The 25,041-nt window shown below is 40.7% G+C and overlaps 1 protein-coding gene across 3 annotated transcripts in view; it reads left to right on the top strand.

Annotated features, from left to right (window-relative positions):
- The window catches only part of SPIRE1 (spire type actin nucleation factor 1), a 190,787-nt gene that overhangs the window by 75,947 nt on the left and 89,799 nt on the right, over window positions 1–25,041 (top strand). For 2 of the 3 annotated variants that reach the window (XM_010375678.2, XM_010375650.2), the window contains exon 3: window positions 19,328–19,561. In XM_010375678.2, the coding sequence (XP_010373980.2) occupies window positions 19,328–19,561 (234 nt within the window). Of the gene's footprint in view, window positions 1–1,360; window positions 1,435–19,327; window positions 19,562–25,041 lie in introns of those variants that run through there. The other variant, XM_030925978.1, reaches the window with a different exon arrangement.

The following is a 25,041-nucleotide window of genomic DNA, read 5'->3' as shown; positions in this document are numbered from 1 at the left end:
TGGTAGAGTGAAGGACAGTGGTAGAGTGAAGGACAGTGGTAGAGTGAAGGACAGTGATAGAGTGAAGGACAGTGGTAGAGTGAAGGACAGTGATAGAGTGAAGGACAGTGGTAGAGTGAAGGACAGTGGTAGAGTGAAGGACAGTGATTGATAGAGTGAAGGACAGTGATTGATAGAGTGAAGGACAGTGATAGAGTGAAGGACAGTGATTGATAGAGTGAAGGACAGTGATAGAGTGAAGGACAGTGGTAGAGTGAAGGACAGTGGTAGAGTGAAGGACAGTGGTAATTCCAAAGCAGTTCTAGTTCTGATGCAAGAGTAGAGAGAGAACTTGATTCCTGGGACCTTTATTTTGTTTTGGAAATTTTCATAACCCCGGCAAGTAAGGGGAATCATAACCTTTGTCAATGTTGCTGCATGGTAATGCTCCCCAAGAAATTGTAGCAGCCTCTATATGTTTGTGATAAAATACATATAACAGTCACCATTTTTACAATCTTGATTGTACAGTTCAGTGGCATTTGCTATGTAACCATTGCCACTGTTTCCCAAACTTTCTCATCATTCCAAATTGAAACTCTGTATTCATTCAGTAGTAACTTCCAGTCCCCTTTCCTCCTCTCCCGCTGCTAACCTTAAATCAGTCTACTTTCTGCTTCTCTGAATTTCCCTGTTCTGGATAGTTCATGTAAGTGGAATCATATAATAATTGCCTTTTAGTGTCTAGCTTCTTTCACTTAGCACATTTTTAAGGTTCATCCATGTTGTAGCATGTAACAAATTTCATTCCTTTTAAAGGCTGAGTAATATTGCATTGTGCGCACAGCCCCACAGGTTTTAAAGTAGGCTTTATTACTAGTCAGTAGTGTGTGTGTGTGTGTGTGTGTGTGTGTGTGTGTGTGTGTAAACTTTTTCCTCTCAGTGGAAAACTCCTGTCTTGTTCATAGCTTGGTTCAGATTTGATTGTCTTTGATGGTTTGGGGTTTTTTTTTTTTTCCTCCCCTTCTCTTAAAAGCCTTTAAGGCCTAACTTTAAAAAAAAAAATTCAAAAGGACCCGTTTCCAAAATTGTATGTTTCTGCAAAGCAAGCCAGTCAAGTTCCTGTGATGATTGCTGAGGTTTTGCAGAGGCAGTTGATTATCGCCGCAAATTTTCTTTACTTTTGTTGAAGTACAGTTTACTCTGAGGCTTACTTATAGGAAAAAAGTCAAAACCTCTGTGGTTCTTCAACTGTAACATTTGCATAAGCAGAACTCCACATATTTATAGCCTGTGTATTTCTTTTAGTATTTGAATTCTGTATTTTCTTACTGTCTTAGTCTGTTTGGGCTGCTATGACGGAATACCATAGACTGGGTGACCGAAGAGTAAGAGATTGATCCAGGGCTGCACATTGGATAGTGGGTAGAGTCTCCGCTCATGATTACTAGTCTGGTAAGCTGTTCACAGTGGAAGTACTTGTTCAGTTTTTTAAAAAATCCACCTTGAAGTATAATTTAAATATAATAAAATGCTGATAATGTAAATGTACAGTTTGATGAGTATGTAATCACTGCTCCAATCTTTTCATCACCCCAGAAAGTTTCCTGTGCAGTCAGTCCCCCAGCTCCAACTTCATATAAACTGAACTGTACAGAACGTGTTTTTTGTGCTGACTTTTCTTGCTAGCAGTGTTTTTGAGATTCATCTGTGTTGAGTGTACAGTAATAGTGTCCCTTTGTATTACTGGCTATTATTCCATTGTGTCAATATATTGCGATTTGTTTATCCATTCCTCTGTTGATGAACAGTTGGGTTAGTTACAGTTTTGGGTGATTGCTGCTATAAGCATTTAGGTATGAGTCTTTTTATGGATATATGCTTCTTATTTTTCTAGGGTAAACAGGAATGTAATTGGTGGGTCATATGGTAAATGTATGTTTGAGTTTTGTAAGAAACTCCTAAACAACTTTACAGAATGGTTGCATGGTTTTGTATTCACAGCAGCAGTGTACATGTTCTAGTTTTCCACATCTTCACCAATACTTATTATTGTCAGTCTTTTTAATTTTAGTCATTCTAGAGGATGTAAAATGGCATCTCATTCTAATGTGCTTTTCCCTGATGACTAGTGAGGTATAGCATTTATTCACATGCTTATCAGTCATTTGTATATCTTCTTTTTGTAAGGTATATGTTGATATCTTTTGCCTACTTTTTATTGGATTGTTTATCTTATTGAGTTCTGTTTTTTAAAAAGTACATTCTAGACTCAAGTTCTTGATAAGATAAATATACATATATGTAAAATAGATATTTTGCCCAGCATGTGACTTGTCTTTTTATTGCTATTACTGTCTTTTGAAGAACCAAGTTTTAATTTTGATCAATTCTAATTTGTCAACTTTTTATGTTTAGTGTTTTTATGTATCTTGTGTAAGAAGTATTTGTCTACCTCATTGACAGTGACTATGTAGAAATAGAAAACATATAAAAATCTGCATGACACTACTAGTGTCATGCAGATTTTCTCCTTTTTTTCTAGAATATTCCTAGATTTAGCTTTTATATTTTGATATATGATCCATTTAAAAATAATTTTTGTATATGGTATGAGGCAGGGGTCTGGGTTATTCATTTTTCAGATATATATCCAGTTGTTTCAGCACCATTTGTTGAATGATATCCTTTCCCCATTGAACTACCTTGGTACTTTCATTAAAAATCCATTTATCATGTAAATGTGGGACTATGGATTCCCAGTTTTTCTGTTGACCCTTAGGCCAGGCCAGTATTAAACAGTGTTGATTACTGTAACTTTACTGTAAGTCTTTTTTTTTTTTTTTTTTTTTTGAGACGTAGTCTCACTCTGTTGCCTAGGCTGCAGTACAGTGGCACGATCTCGGCCCACTGCAACTTCCACCTCCCAGGTTTGAGTGATTCTTCTGCCTCAGCCTCCTGAGTAGGTGGAACTACAGGCACATGCCACCACACCCGGGTAATTTTTTGTATTTTTAGTAGAGACGGGGTTTCACCATGTTAGCCAGGATGATCTCAATCTCCTGACCTTGTGATCTGCTCGCCTTGGCCTCCCAAAATACTGGAATTACAGGCGTGAGCCACCGTGCCCGGTCTTTTTTTTTCTTTTTTGAGATGGAGTCTCCCTCTGTTGCCCAGGCTGGAGTGCAGTGGCACAATCTCGGCTCACTGCAGTCTCCGCCTTCTGGGTTCAAGTGATTCTCCTGCCTCGGCCTCCCAAAGTGCTGGGATTACAGGCACCTGCCACCACACCTTGCTAATTTTCGTATTTTAGGTAGAGACGGGATTTTGCTGTGTCTACCAGGCTGGTCTCGAGCAACCCCCACCTCAGCCTCACAAAGTGCTAGGATTACAGAGGTGAGCCACCATGCCTGGTGATTGTAAGTCTTAAAATTAGGTAGTGTAAGTCATCCAGCTTTGTTATTCCTTTCCAAAATTGTTCTGGCTATTCTAGATAATTTGCATTTCCATACACTTTTTTTTTTTTTTTTTTTTTTTTTTTTTTTTGAGGCGAGTCTCACTCTATCTCCCAGGCTGGAGTGCAGTGGCACGATCTCGGCTCACTGCAACCTCAGCCTCCTGGGTTCAAGTGATTCTCTTGCCTCAGTCTCCTGAGTAGCTGGGATTACAGGCATGCGCCACCATGCCTGGCTAATTTTGTGTTTTTAGTAGAGACGAGGTTTCTCGATGTTGGTCAGGCTGTTCTCGAACTCCTGACCTCAGGTGATCCGCCCACCTCGGCCTCCCAAAGTGCTGGGATTACAGGCATGAGCCACCGTGTCTGGCCTCCATATACATTTTAAAATCAGTTTTTCAGTTTCTCTAAAAATCTTAACTAGGACTTTAAGATTGCATTGACTTTAAGTCAGGTTGGAAAGAGCTAACGTTGTTAACAGTATTAGTCTTTCAATCCGTAAATTTGGTATATTTCTCCATTTACTTAGACCTCTACTTTCTTTCAGCAATGTGTAGTTTTCAGTGTTAGGATATTGCAAGTTGTTGTAGGCAGGAGTAACTCTTATGCAGATGCGAGTACATATGCCTATTTACCACTTAAAAAAGGCAGCAAAAGCATATCTAAACTTTAGGGAAAGGCCAGGCTCAGTAGTTCATGCCTGTAATACCAGCACTTTGGGAAATCCCTTGAGACCAGCCTGGGTAACATAGCAAGACCCCATCACTATAAAAAAAATACAAAAATTAGCTGGGCCTGGTTGTGTGCATCTGTAGTCCCAGCTATTCAGGAGGTTGAGGCAGGAGGATTGCTTAAACTCAGGGATTTGAGGTTATAGTGAGCTATGATCATGCTACTGCACTCTACCCTGGGCAACAGAGTGAGACCCTATGTCTAAATAAATAAATAATTACTAGGGGAAGATTTTTCTTTTTGAGAAGTGACTAGCTTTTTATTTTAATTTTTTTATTCTTTTTTACTCTTTTTGTTCACTGAGTCATAACTAGCCATTTTTGAGGATCTAGTTTGTCAGACTGAAGTCATGAATAATTGCTGTATCACTGTCAATAACTTCGATCCCTGTCTTTCTATCATTTTCAAATTTTTCCTCTCTACCTTCTTTTCATCACCATTCAAAACATGCTTAAAACTCTGGTCTTAAAAGACAGACTAGAAAACACCTACCTCTGCCCTGTCTTATCTCCAGCTACTGCCATGTATTTTCTGCTTTTCTTCATAGAATTTTCTGAGACTGGTGTGTACAAGTTTCTGTTTACTCACCCAGATTGCCCTTGCCAAAGTCTCCAATGACCTCCACCTCACTGAATCCAGTGGACGTGTGCTACAGTTCCTCTTCTTACTCACATTCAGTACACATGACGATGCCTTTCTTCTTGAAATATTTTCTTTCTTTGGTTTTTGTGATACCACAGTTTTTGGATTTCATCCTTTTCTCCCTTTCCCAACCCTGTTGCTCCTTTACACTCCGATCTCTTGGTTTGTCATCCTCTGGCCAGCCACTGAATGTTTAGTTCTTCTGTCTGCATTCTCTCCTTAGGCTGTCTCATACACTCTGCGACTTCACTAACCAGTGATACGCCAGGGAATCGCACCGTATGTTCCTAGCCCGTGGCTTACCTTTGCCACCCACACAGCTGCCTGTCTAGTGTCTGTGATTATATTTCCCACGGTTATTTAACTTGCCATCTTTCTCATCCAAACTGTTTTTCCTCCAGTTTTCCATATCAGTAAATTCTACCACTATCCCTACTAGCCCAAGCTAGAAACCCGGGAATCATTTTTTTTTTCTGCCTACATTTAATGCATTGTGAAGTCCTGTCTATTCTACCTCCTAAAGACTCTTTCTCTATCTACCTCCTATTGTTAGCCATCCCAGGAAACCATCAGCCCTATGTTTGACTCTACTGCAATAGCCTCCTGTTTGATCTTCCTGCATGTGCTCTAGCCCATTTCTAATCCATTCTCCAACACTGTATTTTTTAAGCCACATTACCTGTATATATTTTTTTAAATTAATACTTTATTTTTTTAGAGCAGTTTTAGGTTTACAGAAAAATTGCTCAGAAAGTACAGAGAATTCTCACATAATCTTAAGTCACTTTCTCCTGTTATTAATATCTTGCATTAATGCAGTACAATTGATGAACCAATACTGATATATTAAAAATTAAAAGTCGGCTGGACGTGTTGGCTCACACCTGTAATCCTAGCACTTTGGGAGGCTGAGGTGGGCAGATCATGAGGTCAGGAGATGAAGACTATCCTGGCTAACACAGTGACACCCTGTCTCTACTAAAAATACAAAAAATTAGTCGGGCGTGGTGGCGGGCGCCTGTAGTCCCGGCTACTCGGGAGACTGAGGCAGGAGAATTGCGTGAACCCGGGAGGTGGAGCTTGCAGTGAGCCGAGATTGCGCCACTGCACTCTAGCCTGGGCGACAGAGCAAGAATCCGTGTCAAAGGAAAAAAAAAAGAAAAATTAAAAGTCGATAGTACATAAGGGTTCACTTTTTATGTTTTACATTCTATGGGTTTTGACAGATATATGATTACACATGTCCATCATTACTGTTATATAGATAGCTCATTTCTTTTTTATCTTTGAATATTACTCCATTATCTGGATTTACCACAGTTTGTTTACCCATTCACCTATTGAGGAAGATCTTGGTTGCTTCTAAGTGTGACTATAAACATTCATCTGCAGGTTTTTGTATGGACATAGTTTAAACTTATTTGGGTAAATACCAAGAAGCACATTTGCCAGATCATTTGGTAATGATGTGTTTAGTTTTGTAAGAAACTGCTAAATTGTCCCCCAATTTTGCATTCCCGAGAGTTTCTGTTGCTCCACATCCTTGCTAGCATTTGGTATTATCAGTATTTTATATTTTAGTCACTCTCAGAGGGGTGTAGTAGTATCTCGTGATTTGCAGTTCCTCATTGGCATATGATGTAGAGCATGTTTTCATATGCTTATTTGCCATCTGTATATCTTCTTTGGTGTGGTGTACATTCACATTCTTTGCCTATTATATAATTGGGTTGTTTTCTCACTGGATTTTAATAATTCTTTGTATATTTTGGATACCAGTTCTTCATTAGATATGTGTTCTGCAGATATTTTCTTCCAGTCTGTGACTTGGTCATTTTATTCTCTGAAAAATGTCTTTAATAAAGTCCAGCTTGGTCAGTTCTTTCTTTCATGGGTTGTGTTTTGATGTTGTATCTAAAACATCATTGTCAAACCCAATGCTGCCTGTCTTCTAGGAGTTTTATATTTTCGGATTTTATATTTAGTTCTATCATCCCTTTTGAGTTAATTTTTGTGAAAGGTTTAAGGTCCATGTCTAGATTCATATTTTTGCTTGTGCACGTACAGTTGTTCCAGAACCATTTGATGAAAAGACAATCTTGGCTTCATTTTGTATTGCTTTTGCTCCTTTGTGAAAGATCAGTTGACTCTATTTGTGTGAGTGCATTTCTCGGCTCTGTACTCTGTCCCATTGATCTATTTTATCATTTCTTTTGCCAGTACCACAGTGTATCTTCTATGTAAAAAAATTTTTTTAACAATTTTTTTTTTGTTTGTTTTCGAGACAGGGTCTCATTCTGTTACCCTGGCTGGAGTGCAGTGGTGCCAACATGGCTCACTGCAGTTTTTTCTGGGCTCAAGCTATCCTCTTGCCTCAACCTCCCAAATAGCTGGGACGCAGGTGCATGCCCCCACGCCTGAGTAATTTTTTAATTCTGTGTAGAGACAGGCTGGGTGTGGTGGCTCATGTCTGTAATCCTAGCACTGTGTGAGGCTGAGGCAAGAGGATCAGTTAAGGCCAGGTGTTTGGGACAGTTTGGGCAACATAGTGAGACCCTGTCTCTTAAAAAAAAAAATGAGGTGAGATCATCTTGGTCCACAAAACACATCAGTATCCTGTATTACTTTTATTTGAAAAAGACCCATATCCTTGAGATAGCCTGTTTGAGACCCTATATGATTGTGTAATTGACCCCCCAACTCCCAACTACTGGTCTAGCTTCATCCTCGCTCTTCCTGTAGTCATTAGGATTTTTCGCAGTCATTCCATGTTCTTCTTGACCTCTGGTCCTTCATACTCAGTATTTCCTGTTTCTGGAACTCTGCTGTAACCCCTTCTGCTCCTGTGTAACTCCTACTTGTCTTTCAGGTGTCTGTTTAAACTTTACTCTCTTAGTGAGGGCTTCCGTGACCCCAGACTAGGTTGTAATTCCCTGTTATATGCTCCCATGGCACCTTCTCATTATTGTAATGTTTAAATTGGTTATATGAGTCAGTTTATTATCTGTTCTCCCCAAGTCAAAAGCTCTGTGAAGGCCATAGACCTCCTCTGTTTTCTTCATTGCTGTATCTCCATTGCCACATACACTTTGCTCTTAGGAAATGTCTGTTGACTGAATTAGTGAAGGGAATTATGCACAGTGGACATTAGCTAGGTTAATAGAAAATTATGCTTTTGAGGGATAGCGTTATTAGATGTGGGATTACAATAGTATTTAGAGATTGTGACAAAGTATTTTATTAAAGCTTTATAGTATTTTTGTGAACACAGTGGAAAAATGTGAGATCATTTTATGAAGTTAGGTTGCAATCAGTGTCAGCATGGGGAAAAATGTCTCTGGTGTTCTGGGCTTCTTAGTTGGGACTTATCTTTAAATCAATTTTCTAAAGGCGCAGAATGCATACCCAGACTGGCCAGTTTTGGTCTGGGAGTAATGGAGAATGTGTTAGGTGGCAGACTCTAGATTTTACATGATTCTACCAAGCTAAAATGATTGTTCAAAATAAATAGGGGTCGGGCGTGGTGGCTCACACCTGTAATCCTAGCACTTTGGGAGGCTGAGGCAGGCGGATCACTTCAGGTCAAGAGTTTGAGACCAGCCTGGCCAATATAGTGAAACCCCACCTCTACTAAACATACAGAAATTAGCTGAGCACAGTGGATGGCACCTGTAATGCTACCTACTCAGGAGGCTGAGGCAGGAGAATTGCTTGAACCCGGGAGGCGGAGGTTGCGGTGAGCCGAGAACGTGCAACTGCATTTCGGTCTGGGCGACAAAGTGAGGCTCCATCTCAAAAAAAAAAAATTAATAAATAAATAGGATAAGATAGGTTTGAGATACATTTATGTAACCTTTTACCAGGTCTGAAAAACATCTTTCACAGGCTAAAAAAAAAGAAACACACACTAAAGGAGAAATATGCTTAACTATTATGATGTGTGTGACTTGGCCATTATGGTTGACTGTAAACCCAAAGGGTTGGTAATTTAATGAGCTTGCCAGAAATCTGAATACTGAACTGGGTGTATTTATGTGGTGTGGAACAAGGAAAGTCCTCATTTGGTGTGTTCCCTGATGATTATACAACACATGGAATAGGATTTAATTCTTGAAGCCACCTTTTAGACCAAGAATGGCAGAGTAGGAGATGTCCAGGTGTGCAGCTCTGTGGGAGAGAATTCTGGATATGGAATTCCATAAGTAAGGAGGACTCCAGCCTGGCTTTGTTACATATTAACTGCCTCAGTTTTCTCATGTTTAAAATGAGAAAAATTAATGTCTGCTTCCTAGGATGATTGTAATGTATAGAGGAAAACATACTCCTAAAGTGCTCTACAGATATAAGGAAATCACAGTATTTGATTGACAAGGAGACTTGAAGAAACTTTTCTGGTTTTCGTTGTAAAATTTTTAAGCTGGAAAAGAGGGGATTTTGGTAATGAAGCTTGACGACAAAGGCAGTAGCAGCTGCTTTTTGTTAGATGAGGACTGAAAGGCCTGGGCGCCGTGCTCAGCAACCTTGATATTTGATATAGGTCATCTCCATTTCAGCAGATTTGACATTTAAGACTCACGCTATCTATTGCTATTTACACATGTTAAAGAAAAATCTTAAAGCACATACTCCATGTAGAGCAAAGTGTTGCATTCTAGCAAATACCAAGAAGAATCATACTTGATCATGCCAGCAAAGGAGACAAATATGGACTCCAATACTTTTAGGAAGTCAAAATCAGCACAAAGAGGGGCTGGATGAAGGGGAATAACACGGTGACGGGAAGACTTGGTTATGGGATGGGTGGTGGGTGCTCTGCACGAAGCATTGGTGTTAGTGTGTGTGCTACTATTCAACAGTGAGGCTGCCCTCAGTGGTCGGACCTGGCAGCTAGAGAACAAGCAGTTCTACCTGTGTGTCTGTTGACCCCACACAGGATAAACAAGTAGATATGACATTGTAGTAGCCTTACATTTTAGAATATGTGGTTTTATTGAGTACCCTCTTTTCTTCTACCCCATATCAATTGGTTGGGCTTTAAAACCACTTGTTCCATTTAGCTCTAAAACTTTACACTGTAATTCATGTTCATTTTAACGAATGTCAGAGGCTCCGGAAATGTCCAAGGGGGTGGGGGGGCTGGTGCTACTCTGACAGGACATGAGCAACGGTTTTCCATCAGCCTCGAGACTAGTATAGTATGTAATAAGTATGTATCTATGCAAAGTCACCTGTCCAGGTACTCTTATGTTTCAGTCATTTTTCTGGTAGTCCCCCCTTGTCTCCAGTTCAAGACAGTGTCTGAAGAACTAGGTATATGCTTCTCTGGCAAAATATTAGACATTCCCTCAATGAAAGTGACGAGTCAGCTGGTGCACATGCCAGTGTAATAATGCCAAGTCTTTTTTTGCCTGTGTTTCTTTTTTTTTTTTTTTTTTTTTTTTTTGAGACAGAGTCTCGCTCTGTTGCCCAGGCAGGAGTGCAGTGGCCAATCTCAGCTTACTGCAAGCTCCGCCTCCCAGATTCACGCCATTCTCCTGCCTCAGCCTCCCAAGTAGCTGGGACTACAGGTGCCCGCCACCATACCCAGCTAATTTTTTTGTATTTTTTTAGTAGAGACAGGGTTTCACCATGTTAGCCAGGATGGTCTCGATCTCCTGACTTCGTAATCCACCCACCTTGGCCTCCCAAAGTGCTGGGATTACAGACGTGAGCCACCACACCTGGCCATGTTATGCCTGTATTTCTAAGAGTATGGGTTAATTTTAGAACTACTTTCTGGCTCAGGTTTAAGTTAGGAAAGGTGAGTAGATTTGGGACATTTAACCAGACCAGATATCCTTGGGCTAGCAGTTCCTCCAGGATGTTTCAGAGCTGTTCAGGCTGGATCACCACTACAGTGATCTGCTGGAATGACAAAGATGGAAGTAACAGGTATTTCTCCTATGTTCATAAGTTTCATATCTAACTTTAAACCATATATATCTGAGAGGAAAGAATTTATATCTTGGCTCATGCATTCATTAACTTTTGAGTCCTTACTGTTTATAAAATAATATGGAGATATAAAGAGGAATTACAGAAGGATTTTGCCTTCAAGGAGCTTAGTCTTGTTGGAGAATTAAGATAGGTATATAATTAGCCATAATCCAAAGTAACAAGTGAAATGTACCACATAAACATGCAAATTAACATCATGAAGATTCTGAAGAAAAAAATAGTTGTTTTGATTAATTCATAGAGATTGTGATGTGATGGTAGAATCAGGGATACTAAGGCATCATAGAGGAGATTCTTTAGAGAAAGGGGATGGAAAGATGAGTAGAGTTGGACATAGAAAATGCAGGAGAAAGGCTATGCAGAAAATAGGAATGATACTGAACAGTGGCCTAGAGACGAGAAAGTGTAGAGCATATAAAGGAAAGAGTAAGAAATCAGTGTAGCTGGACAGCAGCATACATGAGTGATGATGAAATTAGGTTGCAAAGGTAACTTTGTAGTAAGATGAGAAAAATGATTGGCACGTACGAGTGGATTTGTCGTTTAAAACCTACGTTCCCCCCGTGGGAAGGTCCAGAAACCACTTTCACCATAACTGTGAAAAATAAATTAGTAAGGGGAACCCCAGCATCCTTGAAGTACTCCGATCACTCTTCTACGTATGCCAGACCTTATAGTGGGAACTCTGGTCACTGAATTGGGAAACCTAAATGCAATGGAAATAATTGGATCCCAGGGCGGCCGGAGCCAAATGGTGGCCCTCAGTCACCAAAGGCAAGGCAGACATGATTACCATAATGAACAGCAGAGTTAAAGCAGCAGTCATAATAGTCCAACTCACAAAGACCAGTGGCTTTGGTTATTTGATCATGGCATTCCTAGAAGTAAAATGGGAAACGTACTAAATTGTTACTTGATTTGTATAAGCAGGAAAGTTACAGGTTAAGTAAACAAAACTCAAACTTGATTAATAAAAACAGAGAGTCATGACCCTCAGTCAGTTCCCATACTTGAGCCATTTCCAGACCCAGAACCCATTGAATGTAGGGAGGTTGAATTCCCTTAAGGAAGGATCCTGGTACGATACCAAAAATTTATATTTTGTTAATCCTTCCCCAAAGGACGTAGGGCTTTTTACCAGTGTAACTGCATATTGGGGAAAAAGAAGTAATCAGACCTTTTAGGGATGGCTGGACACTGAGTCTGAACTGATACTGATTCCAGGATACCCAAAATATCACTGTGATCCACCAGTTAAGAGTAATATTATGTGGGCTATTCTGGGTCCTTTGCCTTTTTATATAAACTTTAGAATTAGTTTAATATCTGCAAAATAATTTGCTGAAATTTGGATTGCATTGAATCTGTAGATCAAGCTGGAAAGAACTGACATCTTGACAATGAGTCTTCCTGTCCATGAATATGGAATGTCTCTCCGTCTTTAGTTCTTTCATTTTGTTGATCAGTATTTTGTATTTTTCCTTATACAGATCTTGTGTGTATTTTGTTAGATTTACACCTCAGTATTTTATTTTGGGGGGTGCTCATGTAAGTGGTATTATATTTTTAATTTCAAATTCTACTTGTTCATTGCTGGTATGTATTAAAATGACTGACTTTTGTATATTAACCTTGAATCCTGCAACCTTGGTATAATTGCTTATTAGTTCCAGGGGGATTTTGTTCATTCTTTTGCCCAATGCCCACTGTAACCACTACCTGGCTACTGTCTATGTTTCCCCAAGGCACTGTGGCTCTACAATCAGCCGGTAGCAAAGCCAGCCAGGCTTTTGTCCTTCCCCCAGACCCCAGGTAGGTCTAGAGATGCTGTCTGGTCACTAGAGACTGGAGTCAGAAACTTTAGAAATCTACCTACTGTTCTGCCTGGTATTCTGCTCTACTGTGGCTGAGCTAGCACTCAAACCATGGGACACAGTCCTTCCTACTCCTCCCTCGCCTCTTCCACGGGAAGAGGAGCCTCACCCCATGGCCACCACCAAGGCCCATGGGGAGTACTGCCAGGCTACTGCTTATATTCATTGAGGGCCCAAGGCCTTGTCAGCCAATTTTTAGTGAATGCTGCCAGGCCCTGGGACTCACCCTTCAGGGCAGTGGGCTCTCCTCTGGCCCAGGGCACATCCGGAAATGCTGTCCTAGAGCCAGTCCTCTTACTGGGAGCCGCAAGAGCCCACTTGGTGCTCTGCCCCACGGTGGCCAAGCTGGTACCTAAGTTGCAAGACAAAGCCCCTTTGACTTTTCCCTCTGCTTTAGTCCAGCACAGGAAGTCTTTCACCGTAGCCACCACAGCTGGGAAGGGGCTGGGTCTCACCTGAAGCCACCTCATCCTGTAGTCTCACCCACGGCCCGTGGCATACCACCCGGGTATTGCTGCTGATTATTCAGGGCCCAAGGACTGGTTAGTCAGCAAGTGATGAATCCTGCCAAGACTGGGTCCTCCTGTTCAAGGCAGCAGGTTCCCTTCTGCCCCAGGGTATACCTAGAAATCCATTAGCTAGGGCCTGGAATGGGGGTCTCATGACTCTGCCTGGTGTTCTTGTAGCAGGAAGAGCCGCAGACAAAACCGAATTAAAGAAGGAAGGGGTTTATTCCACCAGGAGCATCGGTAAGACTTCCTGTCTCAAGAGCCGAGCTCCCCGAGTAAGCAATTCCTGTCCTTTTTAAGGGCTCACAACTCTAAGGGGGTCTGTGTGAGAGGGTCATGATCGATTGAGCAAGCAGGGGGTATGTGACTGGGGGTTGCATACACTGGTAGTTAGAAGGCAACAGAATAGGACAGGGATCTTCACAGTGCTTTTTTAATGCAAATAGCCTATTAGGTCAGGGGTTGATCTTTAACTACCAGGCCCAGGGTGTGGCGCCGGGCCATCTGCTTGTGGATTTCATTTCTGCCTTTTAGTTTTCACTTTTTCTTTCTTTGGAGGCAGAAATTGGGCATAAGACAATATGAGGGGTGGTTTCTGTCTTACTGTGGCTGAAGCTGGTATCCTGTATGCAAGACATAGTCCTCTTTATTCTTCCCTCTCCTCTCTTCGAGTGGAAAAAAGGGGCCTCTTTCGGAGCTGCGGACTGTGCTGCCTGGCGTTGGGAGAGGGGTAGTGCAAGCACTCTTTTAGCCGTCCTGGCTGGTGTCTCAGTAGGTCACGTACCACACAAGTCCACTGGCTCTGAGCCCAGCTCAGCACCAGGACTTGCCAGGAGTTGCAGTCCTTGTGGCTTAGAGTGCCTTTCAAGTTCGTTTAGAGCCAGCCCCAGGGCACTTAAGCTCGCATTGGTAAGGCTTGCCAGAATTCAAGTTCCCACTACTGGGATAGGCGTTTGAGCGATTCCTCTCTGGCTAGGGCTGGTCTAAATGTTCGCTTTGTAAGTGGGCATTGGCCTCAGCCCGATTTACTTTCCCCTGTGACAGGACAACACTGAATTCGGTGCAAAGTCTCATAATTGCTGTGCTTTTCTTCTCCCAAGCACATAGATTCTCTCTCTGCAGCCCATGGCCGAGGCCAGGAGGTGGGGGAGGGGTGGCGTCAGCAATTCAAGACTGTCTTTCCTACCCTCTTTGGTGCATCTTTCAGTGATCTGAAGTTAAAACCTGGTACTGATTTCTGGTTCTTATGAAGGTGCCTTTTTTGTGATAGTTGTTAAATTTGGTGTTCCTGCAGAGCTGATGATCAATAAAGCCATCTATTCTCTCCCAACCCAGATTTTTTTTTTTTTTTTTCTGAGATGGAGTCTCAAATGGAGTCTGAGATGTCGTCCAGGCTGGAGTGCAGTGGCGTGATCTTTGCTCACTGCAAGCTGCGCCTCCTGGGTTCACGCCATTCTCCCGCCTCAGCCTCCCAAGTAGCTGGGACTATAGGCGCCCCTCACAACGCCTGGCTAATTTTGTGTTTGTATTTTTAGTAGAGACGGGGTTTCACCGTGTTAGCCAGGATGGTCTCAATCTCCTGACCGCGTGATCCGCCCGCCTCGGCCTCCCGAAGTGCTGGGATTACAGGCGTGAGCCACCACGCCTGGCCACAACCCAGACTTTTAAGAATAAAATTCTATAACTTTTTGAAAAGATTGCTACTAAATATTTTATTTTATATGTACAAAAAGGAACTCAGAAGTAGATGTATTACTGTTATAAAGCAACTTATCAATTTAATTATGAGATATTTGTTTAGTATCTGCTATGAACCAAACTACTGTGTAACACACTGTGAACAAAACAGACAAGATCCAGGGCCTCCTGGAACTGACATTTTAGTGGAGAACGTAGACCATAAACAAACATTATGGTTTGAGGTGCTTATTACTTATTCACATGGAAGTATTCAGTAGACCATATGATATATTGCCTGCATCCCAGAGATGAACTGTAGATTAGTAATGTAAGTTAAGGAAAGATCAGAATACATATTGCATTTATAGCATTGGCTATGTATAAGATCACTTTGCAAGAGATTGTGGAAGCAAGTAGAGTGCATGAGCTCTGAAGAACTCCATCAATTAAAGAGTTGCAGGAGGAAGGATCTATAGACAGATTGAGAAGTAGTTGCTGAGAGAAAATCTAGAATCCAGAGTGTTTAGAATGGAAGAAGTGAGTCAGTTGTGTTGGATGCTATTAAGCAGTCATTTAGGATGAGGATGGATTAAACTTGGTACATAGAGATTGTGACTTTAGTATTAGTGTTTCAGTGGTTTCAGAAGGAAAGACGTTAGATGGAAATGAATTAAACAGTGAATGGAAGGAGAGAAAGGAGAGATGGGCTCATTACAGATAGTGGCTCATGTCTGTAATCCTAGCACTTTGGGAGACCAAGGCAGGAGGATTGCTTGAGCCCAGGGGTTCAAAACTAGTCCGAGTAACATAGTAAGACCCCATCTCTGCAAAAAATTTAAAAATTAGCCAGATGTGGTGGCATACACCAGTAGTCCCAGCTACTCAGGAGGCAGAGACTGCAGTGAGCCATGATCGTACCATTGCACTCTAGCCTGGGTGACAGAGTGAGATCCTGTCTCTCTAGAAAAAAAAAAGAAGAAATAACAACTCTTGAGAAAAACAAGCACTACATAAACTGCTGCCTTACCTTCATGATTCTATACAAACGAATAGCTGAGATTTTTCTCTTTTCATCTTCATCTTCCAGGCCTTCTTCTGCAGCCTCATGAGATCATCATTGCTACCATGAGCATTGCTGCCGCCCTTTCGGGAGGTTTGCTTGTAAAGGGAGCACAGAAGTGAGATTGCACTGGAGGGTATGAGGGGTTAGGACAGTGGGGTTGACCTTTACACTGGAATGGAAAACCTACTCCTCCACTGTGAAAGGAAGGAAGGGCAAATAAGTATAGATTCCTGTAAGTCTGTACATTTGAAAGTGGGAAAATGATTGTTTTATTTGGAGCTGAGCCCTAGAGAGGCAGAAGAGTGTTGGATTAAAGAGAAAGATGATATAAAATGAATTCTTGAAGAATGGATCCACTCCTGTAGGCAAAGTAACTGAGTAGAGAAAAGAGCATGCTTGCTGGGTGATTCTTGGGTCTTTGCTATGGTTGGAAGCCATTGCTGGTTTTGATATTTGCAATGGTTTTGTGATTTTTCTCCCCCCACCTCTAGAGGGAGGGATAGGGTTATATAAGAGGGTTTTCCCCCCTCCCTAGGAAGAAGGGTAGGGTTGGCTGGGCACAGTAGCTCACGCATGTAATGCCAGCACTCTGGGAGGCCAAGGCCGGGTGGATCATGAGGTCAGGAGATCCAGACCATTCTGGCCAATGTGGTGAAACCCCGTCTCTACAAAAATACAAAAAAGTGCCCCGGCATGGTGGTGCACACCTGTACTGCCAGCTACTCAAGAGGCTGAGTCAAGGGAATCGCTTGAACCCAGGAGGTGGAGATTGCAGTGAGCTGAGATCGCGCCACTGCACTCCAGCCTGGCGACAGAGCGAGACTCTGTCTCAAAAAACAACAACAACAACAACAACAACAAAAACATACAAAAAAAAGCAAAACAGAAAAAGAAGGATAGGGTTATATAGATGGTTAGAGTCATCCAATCATGTAAAACTCAGTTAATTGTGATTTCTCACTGGGAATAATTGCAACAAGACCTTCTCAGCCTTAAAAAATTATATACGGAATGTAATCTAACTTTTTTGTTTCTGAGACTATCATTAGTGGGACGCTCTGATTGTTAAAGTGACTGCTCTAGGTTCAGTTTAACAAGTTTTTTCCTAATGCACACCACAGTGTTAGGCTCTGCCATCTTTGAAAGTTAAAATCCTTGCCCTAAGCAGCACCTGCCTGTGGTGAGAAGGGTACATGCTGTGAGAGCAGTGTGTACCCTGTGCCAGGGAAGCACTGAAATGGTGCCTTCTCCTGAACAGGCTGGTGGACAAATTTGGGGTTGTCCTGGGACCCTGCCAGGAGGGATGACTAAAGAGTCAATTGCCTTGGAACTTAGAACATCCATTGTTTAAATTCATTTTTGTAGTAGAAAATAGTGCATGGTGGCTCATTCCTATAATCCTAGTACTTTGAGAGGCCAAGGGAGGCCGATTGCTTAAGTCCAGGAGTTCGAGACCAGCTTGGACAACATGGTGAAACCCTGTCTCTAAAAAAATTAACAAAAAAAATTAGCCAGGCCTTGTGGTGTGTACCTGTTTTCTCAGCTACTAGGGAGTCTGAGGTGGGAGGATCACCTCAGCCCAAGGAGGTTGAAGCTGCAGTGAGCCGTAATTGTACCACTGCACTCCAGCCCAGGTGACAGTGAGACCTTGTCTCAAAAGAAGGAAAAATAATAATGATAAAGAAAATAAAAGAATGGCTACAGTGCCAGGTCAGACCGTAAAAACCAGTGAAAATATTACATATTTTCAGTAAGAAATATTTTTAAACAGTATTGTTTAAACATTTAGAAGTTAAGAATTTTTAAGCATGATACTCATTTTGAATGCTAGTATTGAGAAAATATTATTTCATTGGTAAAGTAGATTTCAGATTTTGTAGAGAATTTTTGAATTTTTGTAGAGAATTTTGAATGAGTGAGTGCTTTTAAGGGCTACAGTCATTGATTCTCTTATGTTTAACTTGTTAGAAACTTCTGACTTTAGTTTTTATTTGTGATGCACTTTTTAAAAAATGTAGTAAGTATTACCAGCTATAAATGAAATAATGAAAATCAACGATTTTATGTATTTATTTTGGGAGTAACTGATGAACATTGGAAAAGAGTGGGCTGAAGGAAGGAGAGGGCAGTGAGAACATTATTGAGTCCCTGTAATAAGCCAGATATTGTACCAGGTACTTCCATGCATAGCCTTAACAGAATCTTAGTAAATGTAGGTATCATTGACATCCCCATTTAACAGATGAGAAAAGTCATCACTAAAATGATTTGCCCTGAGGCAGCTGGCTAGTGGTAAAAGTCAGGATTTAATTTTAATTCTTTGGCTTCATTGCCTGTTGTTGTTGTTGTTGTTGTTGTTGTTGTTGTTGTTGTTGTTATAGAGTTTTGCTCGGTCACCCAGGCTGAAGTGCAGTGGTGCAGTGTTGGCTCACTGCAACCTCCGCTTCCCAAGGTTCAAGCGATTCTCCTGCCTCAGCCTTCCAAGAAACTGGGATTACCGGCACACGCCATCACGCTAATTTTTGTATTTTTAGTAGGGATGGGCCATGTTGGCCAGGCTGATCTCAAGCTTCTGACCTCAAGTGATCCACCCGCCTCAGCCTCCCAAAGTGCTGGGATTACAGGCGTGAGCCACCGTGCTGGCTGCCAGTGTTCTTTAGAGAGAGAGCAAGAGTGAGAGAGAGAGAGAGAGAAAATTAAAAGGTTTTATATGTGATTTTTTTGTTTAATAGCAGAAAGGCAGTATTGAGAAATAAAGTGGGATTGCCTGCATTGGCCAAAGTCTGGAGCAGTTGTCAAGGTGGTATGCAACAGTGGTGTATCTACTGTTGATACATGAGATCCATTTGCCCGGTAGTAATATTGATGGAGGTGGGTGGTAGGGAGGAATATCTGTGAGCTACCTTGAAAATTCAGGATTTGCAAAAGGTCTCTCATTTGTTTGCATCGTCTGAGAGAGATGTGTTTTCAGTGATTGAATGGAACTGGGGAAGTGTGTGTATATGGATATAATAGATTTTTGTTGTTGTTCAGGCTTAAGTTAATTGCTACCCATAACTGAGTTGTCAGTCTTTCAGATACTTGGGATGTCTGTGAATCTCTAAATAGATAAACATTGGCATAAGAGTTCTGAGAGGATATATTTTTTGATAACTATATCTGTTCTCAAATACCTTTTGGACATGTGGAAAATCAACTCGGTTAATATTTTATATATGAATGGCAAATACAGATTTTTAACACAAAGTATAAATCTAAGAGAATATGAAAAGGGTTTGTGTATGTGTTGTATGTTGGTTTGAGGGAAAAAAAATCATACTAAACATTTTATGCCTCACAGTTAGTCCTAGAAAGCTCTTCAGTCATCTCCACTAACCACTTTTTTAAATGTTCCCAGGTCATTGAATCTTTGGGAATTATCATTTATAAAGCACTGGACTATGGTTTGAAGGAAAATGAAGAAAGGGAACTAAGCCCTCCGCTAGAGCAGCTCATCGACCGCATGGCCAACACGGTGGAAGCTGACGGCAGCAATGACGAGGGCTATGAGGCTGCAGAAGAAGGCCCGGAAGATGAAGAGGATGAAAAGAGGAAAATCTCAGCTATTCGGTCGTATAGAGATGTCATGAAGGTAAGGCAGCATTTTATGCAGTGCTTGTTTTTTTTCAGGAGTTACTATTTCTTCTTTTTTTGTCCCCCTGGAGAGATGGTCTCACTCTGTCGCCCAGGCTAGAGTGCAGTGATGTGATGATGGCTCACTGCAGCCTCTGCCTCGTGAGTAGCTGGGACTACAGGTGTATGCCACTACACTTGGCTCATTTTTAAATTTTTTGCAGAGATGGGGTCTTGCTGTGTTGCTCAGGTTGGTTTTGAAACCCTGGGCTCAAGTGATCCTCCTGCTGTGGCCTCCCAGAGTATTGGGATTACAGAAATGAGCCACTGTGTCCAGACCGTTATTTTTTAAAACTTGAATGGTTGACACATATCTGTATTTATTTAAAAATAATAAAGAAAGAAGAGTGATTCAGCATTTAATAATAGTTCCCAGACTTGTCAGCAGCCTGAACATGGACATTTGTGATTGAATCATAACTCAAGAAACCGCCTTTAGATATTATATGCCCCTTATCATTACATATCACGTGTCCGCATGACTGGGCATTATGTCTTCAGTTGACCTCTGTATTGCCTTTTTTCTAGAGTAAATAACAACTGTGATCCACTTACTTCCATGAAGATTTTGCATCTCAAGTATAACAACTGATTGTTTTAGGTTTTCTTGACTTACCTAGTGGTATTTATATGTAATGAAGCAAGTTTGGTTGGTTGTACTTAATTTCTCTCTTTTAAATTTTGCTGTGTACTTGAAGGTCATCATTTCTACCATGCCAAATGTGCAGAGATTAACATCAAACATATTTGTCAAATTAGCCATAAAAGCGTTCTGTTTTCAGTTACTTATATATGATATTTGCTAGGTTTTACACTTATATATGATATATAAACTTATATATGATATTTACTAGGTTTTATAAGCAGTGTCAATCTCTTATTTTCCAGCTTTTCATAAAGTGTTTCAGAGACAGGACTATAGAGGCACTGTGACAATGGTAGTTTTCAAGTGTGCTGAGTGCCCCTGTTCCTTAGGCCTCCTTCGATGGTACAACTCTCAAAGACTCTGGAAAGAACCATACAAGTTATTATTCTTATGAAATTCAGATATATTATTTTGTTCTTTTAAGATGTGTAGTGCTTCTCATTTTAAATCAACAGGCTAACACATAAATTACATACATATAATACACAAACAAATAGAAATTTGATGTGTTTTATTTATTTTATGTTTTCTAGACGTTAAGGTTTATTTTTTAAAAACATGTAAACACACTTAAAGGCCAGTTAAACTTTCTGCAGACCACAAATGACCTGCTTGTTCTGTGGAAGACCATTGATAAATAGTGATTGAAAACATGAAGAGTAAAATGTTTTACATTAAGAAACAAAACCGGCCGGGCACGGTGGCTCAAGCCTGTAATCCCAGCACTTTGGGAGGCCGAGACGGGCGGATCACGAGGTCAGGAGATCGAGACCATCCTGGCTAACCCGGTGAAACCCCGTCTCTACTAAAAAATACAAAAAACTAGCTGGGCGAGGTGGCGGGCGCCTGTAGTCCCAGCTACTCGGGAGGCTGAGGCAGGAGAATGGCGTGAACCCGAAAGGCGGAGCTTGCAGTGAGCTGAGATCCGGCCACTGCACTCCAGTTTGGGCTACAGAGCGAAAGTCCGTCTCAAAAAAAAAAAGAAGCAAAACCACTCATACATCTGAAAGTGAGCTAACAGTATTTTGGTGGTGTGTGTGTTGGCGGAAGTATGCATAAGAAGTGGTGAAAGAGGAAAGGAACACCCACCTAACCAACTAGATCCGTAAAATCAGCCTTGGCACCAGTAATGTAATATGTCATAGCCAGATTGCTGTCTTAAACTACAGGTTTGGAAGATGAGGTTCAGAGAGTAATTGCAATTTTAAAATTCTTATTCAATGACATTAAATATCTTAACTTATAAAAAATTATTGGACATTTAGAAGTTTGAATGGACACCTTTTATTTTTTAATTTGAGCTACTGTGGTTCCCTAACTTATTGCTATCGTTATATGAAAAATGAATAGTTAAAAGGGTACTTACAAAGACAGGTTATTGGCTTGGCATGGTAGTTCACACCTGTAATCCCAGCATTTTGGGAGGCCGAGGCAGGTAGATCACTTGAGGCCAGGAGTTCAAGACCAGCTGGCCAACATGGGGAAACCCATGTTGTCTCTACTAAAAAAAAAGTACAAAATTAATCAGGTGTGGTGGCATGTACCTGTAGTCCCAGCTAGTCAGGAGGCTGAGGCATGAGAATCTGTTGAAGCTGGGAGGTGGAGGTTGCATTAAGCCGAGAGCGCACCACTGCACTCCAGCCTGGGTGACAGAGCGAGGCTCTGTCTCAAAAAAAAAAAAAAAAAAAAAAAAAAAAAATTTTAAAGGTTTTATAGATTGAAAGAAAACTGAAGATTACCGATTCTATTAGAAATTTTATTGGAGAATATCACAACCTTACCTGTTGTTTCTTGGTTTCCATGCTAATCAAAACTGACCCATAAAATTCTCCACATCTGTAACTGTTCTGAATGTTCCATGTAGCTGAATGAGAAGAAAAATAATTACTAAAACATTTTACAAGTAAATGGACATTTTAAAATACTATAAAACCCATGATTCCTCATCATATAGTGCAGATATGAGTTTGTGGTTTGGTTAGCAGGTTGAAAACCTCAATTCATAAATTGACTCGTTGTTTACTTTATTGGAAGAGAAGACAAGAATTGTCTGAAGAATTGTAACTCTCCTTGTTTGAAGTAGAAATGTGAAACTAAGTTTGATTGATACAAATAATGCGATGTTTAAGAACTTGAAACAATTTGTTTTCAATTCTTAGCAAGCAAGATCCTCTTTAATGTGTAACTTTTGTCCAGGATAGTCTTTTATTCCAACTAATCTATTAATTTGTTATGTTTTAGTATGGTACATTGTAGTTGAAAAGTGCCTTTATATCCCCCTTCTATTACTGGAGCGTTATGATAACACTGTGAGGTAGATTGGGCAGGCATTCCAATGCCCATTTCACAGAGTCAGTCAGGGGAAGAGTAATGTTAGAGTGGAATGCTAGCTTCAGAGTTCTAACATTAAATCTAGAATTATTTATCCAGTATAATGTCTCAACAATAAAGGTAAAATATCAGCCAGGATGGATCACTTGAGCCCAGGAGGTTGAGGCTGCAGTGGGCAGTAATGGTGCTGTGGCACTCAAGCCTGGGTGTTACAGTGAGATCTTTTTTTGTTTTGTTTTGTTCTGTTTTGTTTCTAAAAAAAAAAAAAAAAAAAGGCAAAATATCTTCTCTGACAAACACAGAAAATTTGTCACCAGCAGACCTTGACTAAAGGCAATGCTAAAGAGTATACATCAGGCAGAAGGCAGTCCATGTCTGGTAGAAATTAGGAGATGCAGAAGATTTGAAGAGCAAAGAAAATTAAACATGGGCCGGACATGGTGGCTCACACCTGTAATCCCAGAACTTTGGGAGGCCGAGGCAGGTGGATCACTTGAAGTCAGGAGTTCACGACCAGCCTGGCCAACATAGTGAAACCCCATCTCTACTAAAAATACAAAAAATTAGCTGGGCGTGGTGGCGCATGCCTGAAAGCCCAGCTACTTGGGAGGCTGAGGCAGGAGAATGGCTTGAACCTGGGAGGCAGAGGTTGCAGTGAGCCAAGATTGTGCCCCTGCGCTCCAGCCTGGGCGATAGAGCAAGACTCCATCTCAAAAAAAAAAAAAAAAAAGAAACATGAAAACAAATCTAAATGAATATTAACAGCAAAAAATAATAATAATGTCTTACATGATGTAGAATATATTTAGAATTAAAATATGTAACAGTAGCACAAAATTGTGTGGGAGTAAGTGGAGTTAGTGTTCTAAGACCTCGGCATTGACTGGGAAGAGGTTAAAGCACTAATTTATTAGTGCTAACCTTTATTAGGAAAGCCACTAAAAATAAATAAAAGAATTTGTAAATGTCAGGCCAATAGGGAAGTGGGCAGGTGAAGCTAATAAAATTACTGGTAATCCAAAAGAAGAGATGGAAAGAATTGAAAAGGAATATAGAACAGGGAAAACAAGTAGAAGATGGTAATTGGACACCGAAATATATTGGTAATTACATTAAATGTGAATATTCTAAATGTATACTGTTCAATACAGTAGTTACTAGCCACATGTGACTGTTAGTCACTTGAAATGTGTTTCGTCTGAATTGACACGGACTGAGAGTACAAAATTTATGCTGGATTCCAAACGCTTGGTACCGAAAAAAGGATGTAAAATGCCTCGTTGACCGGGTGCGGTGGCTCATGCCTATAATCCCAGCACTTTGGGAGGCTGAGGTGGGCAGATCATTTGAGATCAGGAGTTAGAGACCTGACCACCATGGTGAAACCCCGTCTATACTAAAAAGACAAAAACCTTAGCCAGGCATGGTGGTGCACGCCTGTAATTGCAGCTACTTGGGAGGCTGGGGCAGGAGAATCACTTGAACTTGGGAGGCAGAGGTTGCAGTGAGCCACGATCACGCCAGTGCACTCCAGCCTGGGCAACAGAGTAAGACTCCGTCTTGAAAAAAAAAAAAAAAGAAAGCCTCATTAATAATTTTTGTATTGGCTATAATTTGAAGTATTACAATAATATATATTATTGGATTAACTAAAATCTATAATCAAAGTTAATTTCACTTGTTTCTTTTTACTTTTTTTGATGTGGCTACTAGAAAATTTAAAACTACATACACGGTTCACACTGTATTTCTGAGGATTGTACTAGCCTAACTAATACTCTAATTTTTAAAAGACACAGATTTTTATACTGCATTAAAAATACAAAATCCAGTCATATGTTGTTTACAGAGTAGACACTATAAATAGGACATAGAAAGCTTGAGTAAAAGAGTGGACGAATACAACATTCTAACCAAAAGAAAAGTATCACAGTTACTATTTTAATATAAAATGGACCTAAAAGCAGAAAGCATTACTAGAGATAAAAAAGGATGCTTACTTATAAAAAGTTCAATTCACTAAGGAGAAATAGCATTCATAAATTTATGTGCACCTAATAACATAGCCTATAACGGTAGCATTGAACAACATTCAAACAAATAAATCAAAACTCAAAGGGAAAGTAGACAAATTTACAACCATAGTGGGAGGTTTTACATACCTCTCTTCGTATCAGTACAAATATAGAATGTTTAGACAATGAGAATAACAAACCTGACTTAACATTAATAGGACATGCCACCAGACACTGCAGTTTACACATTTTTTTCAGGTATAAATGGAACAATTAAAAATTTCTCGCCGGGCGCGGTGGCTCAAGCCTGTAATCCCAGCACTTTGGGAGGCCGAGACGGGCGGATCATGAGGTCAGGAGATCGAGACCATCCTGGCTAATACTGATGAAACCCCGTCTCTACTAAAAAATACAAAAAACTAGCCGGGCGACGAGGCGGGCGCCTGT

Source organism: Rhinopithecus roxellana, chromosome 21 (assembly GCF_007565055.1).
Source record: "Rhinopithecus roxellana isolate Shanxi Qingling chromosome 21, ASM756505v1, whole genome shotgun sequence".
Classification (NCBI taxonomy): domain Eukaryota; kingdom Metazoa; phylum Chordata; class Mammalia; order Primates; family Cercopithecidae; genus Rhinopithecus; species Rhinopithecus roxellana.
This window is presented reverse-complemented; position numbering and strand designations above follow the sequence as displayed.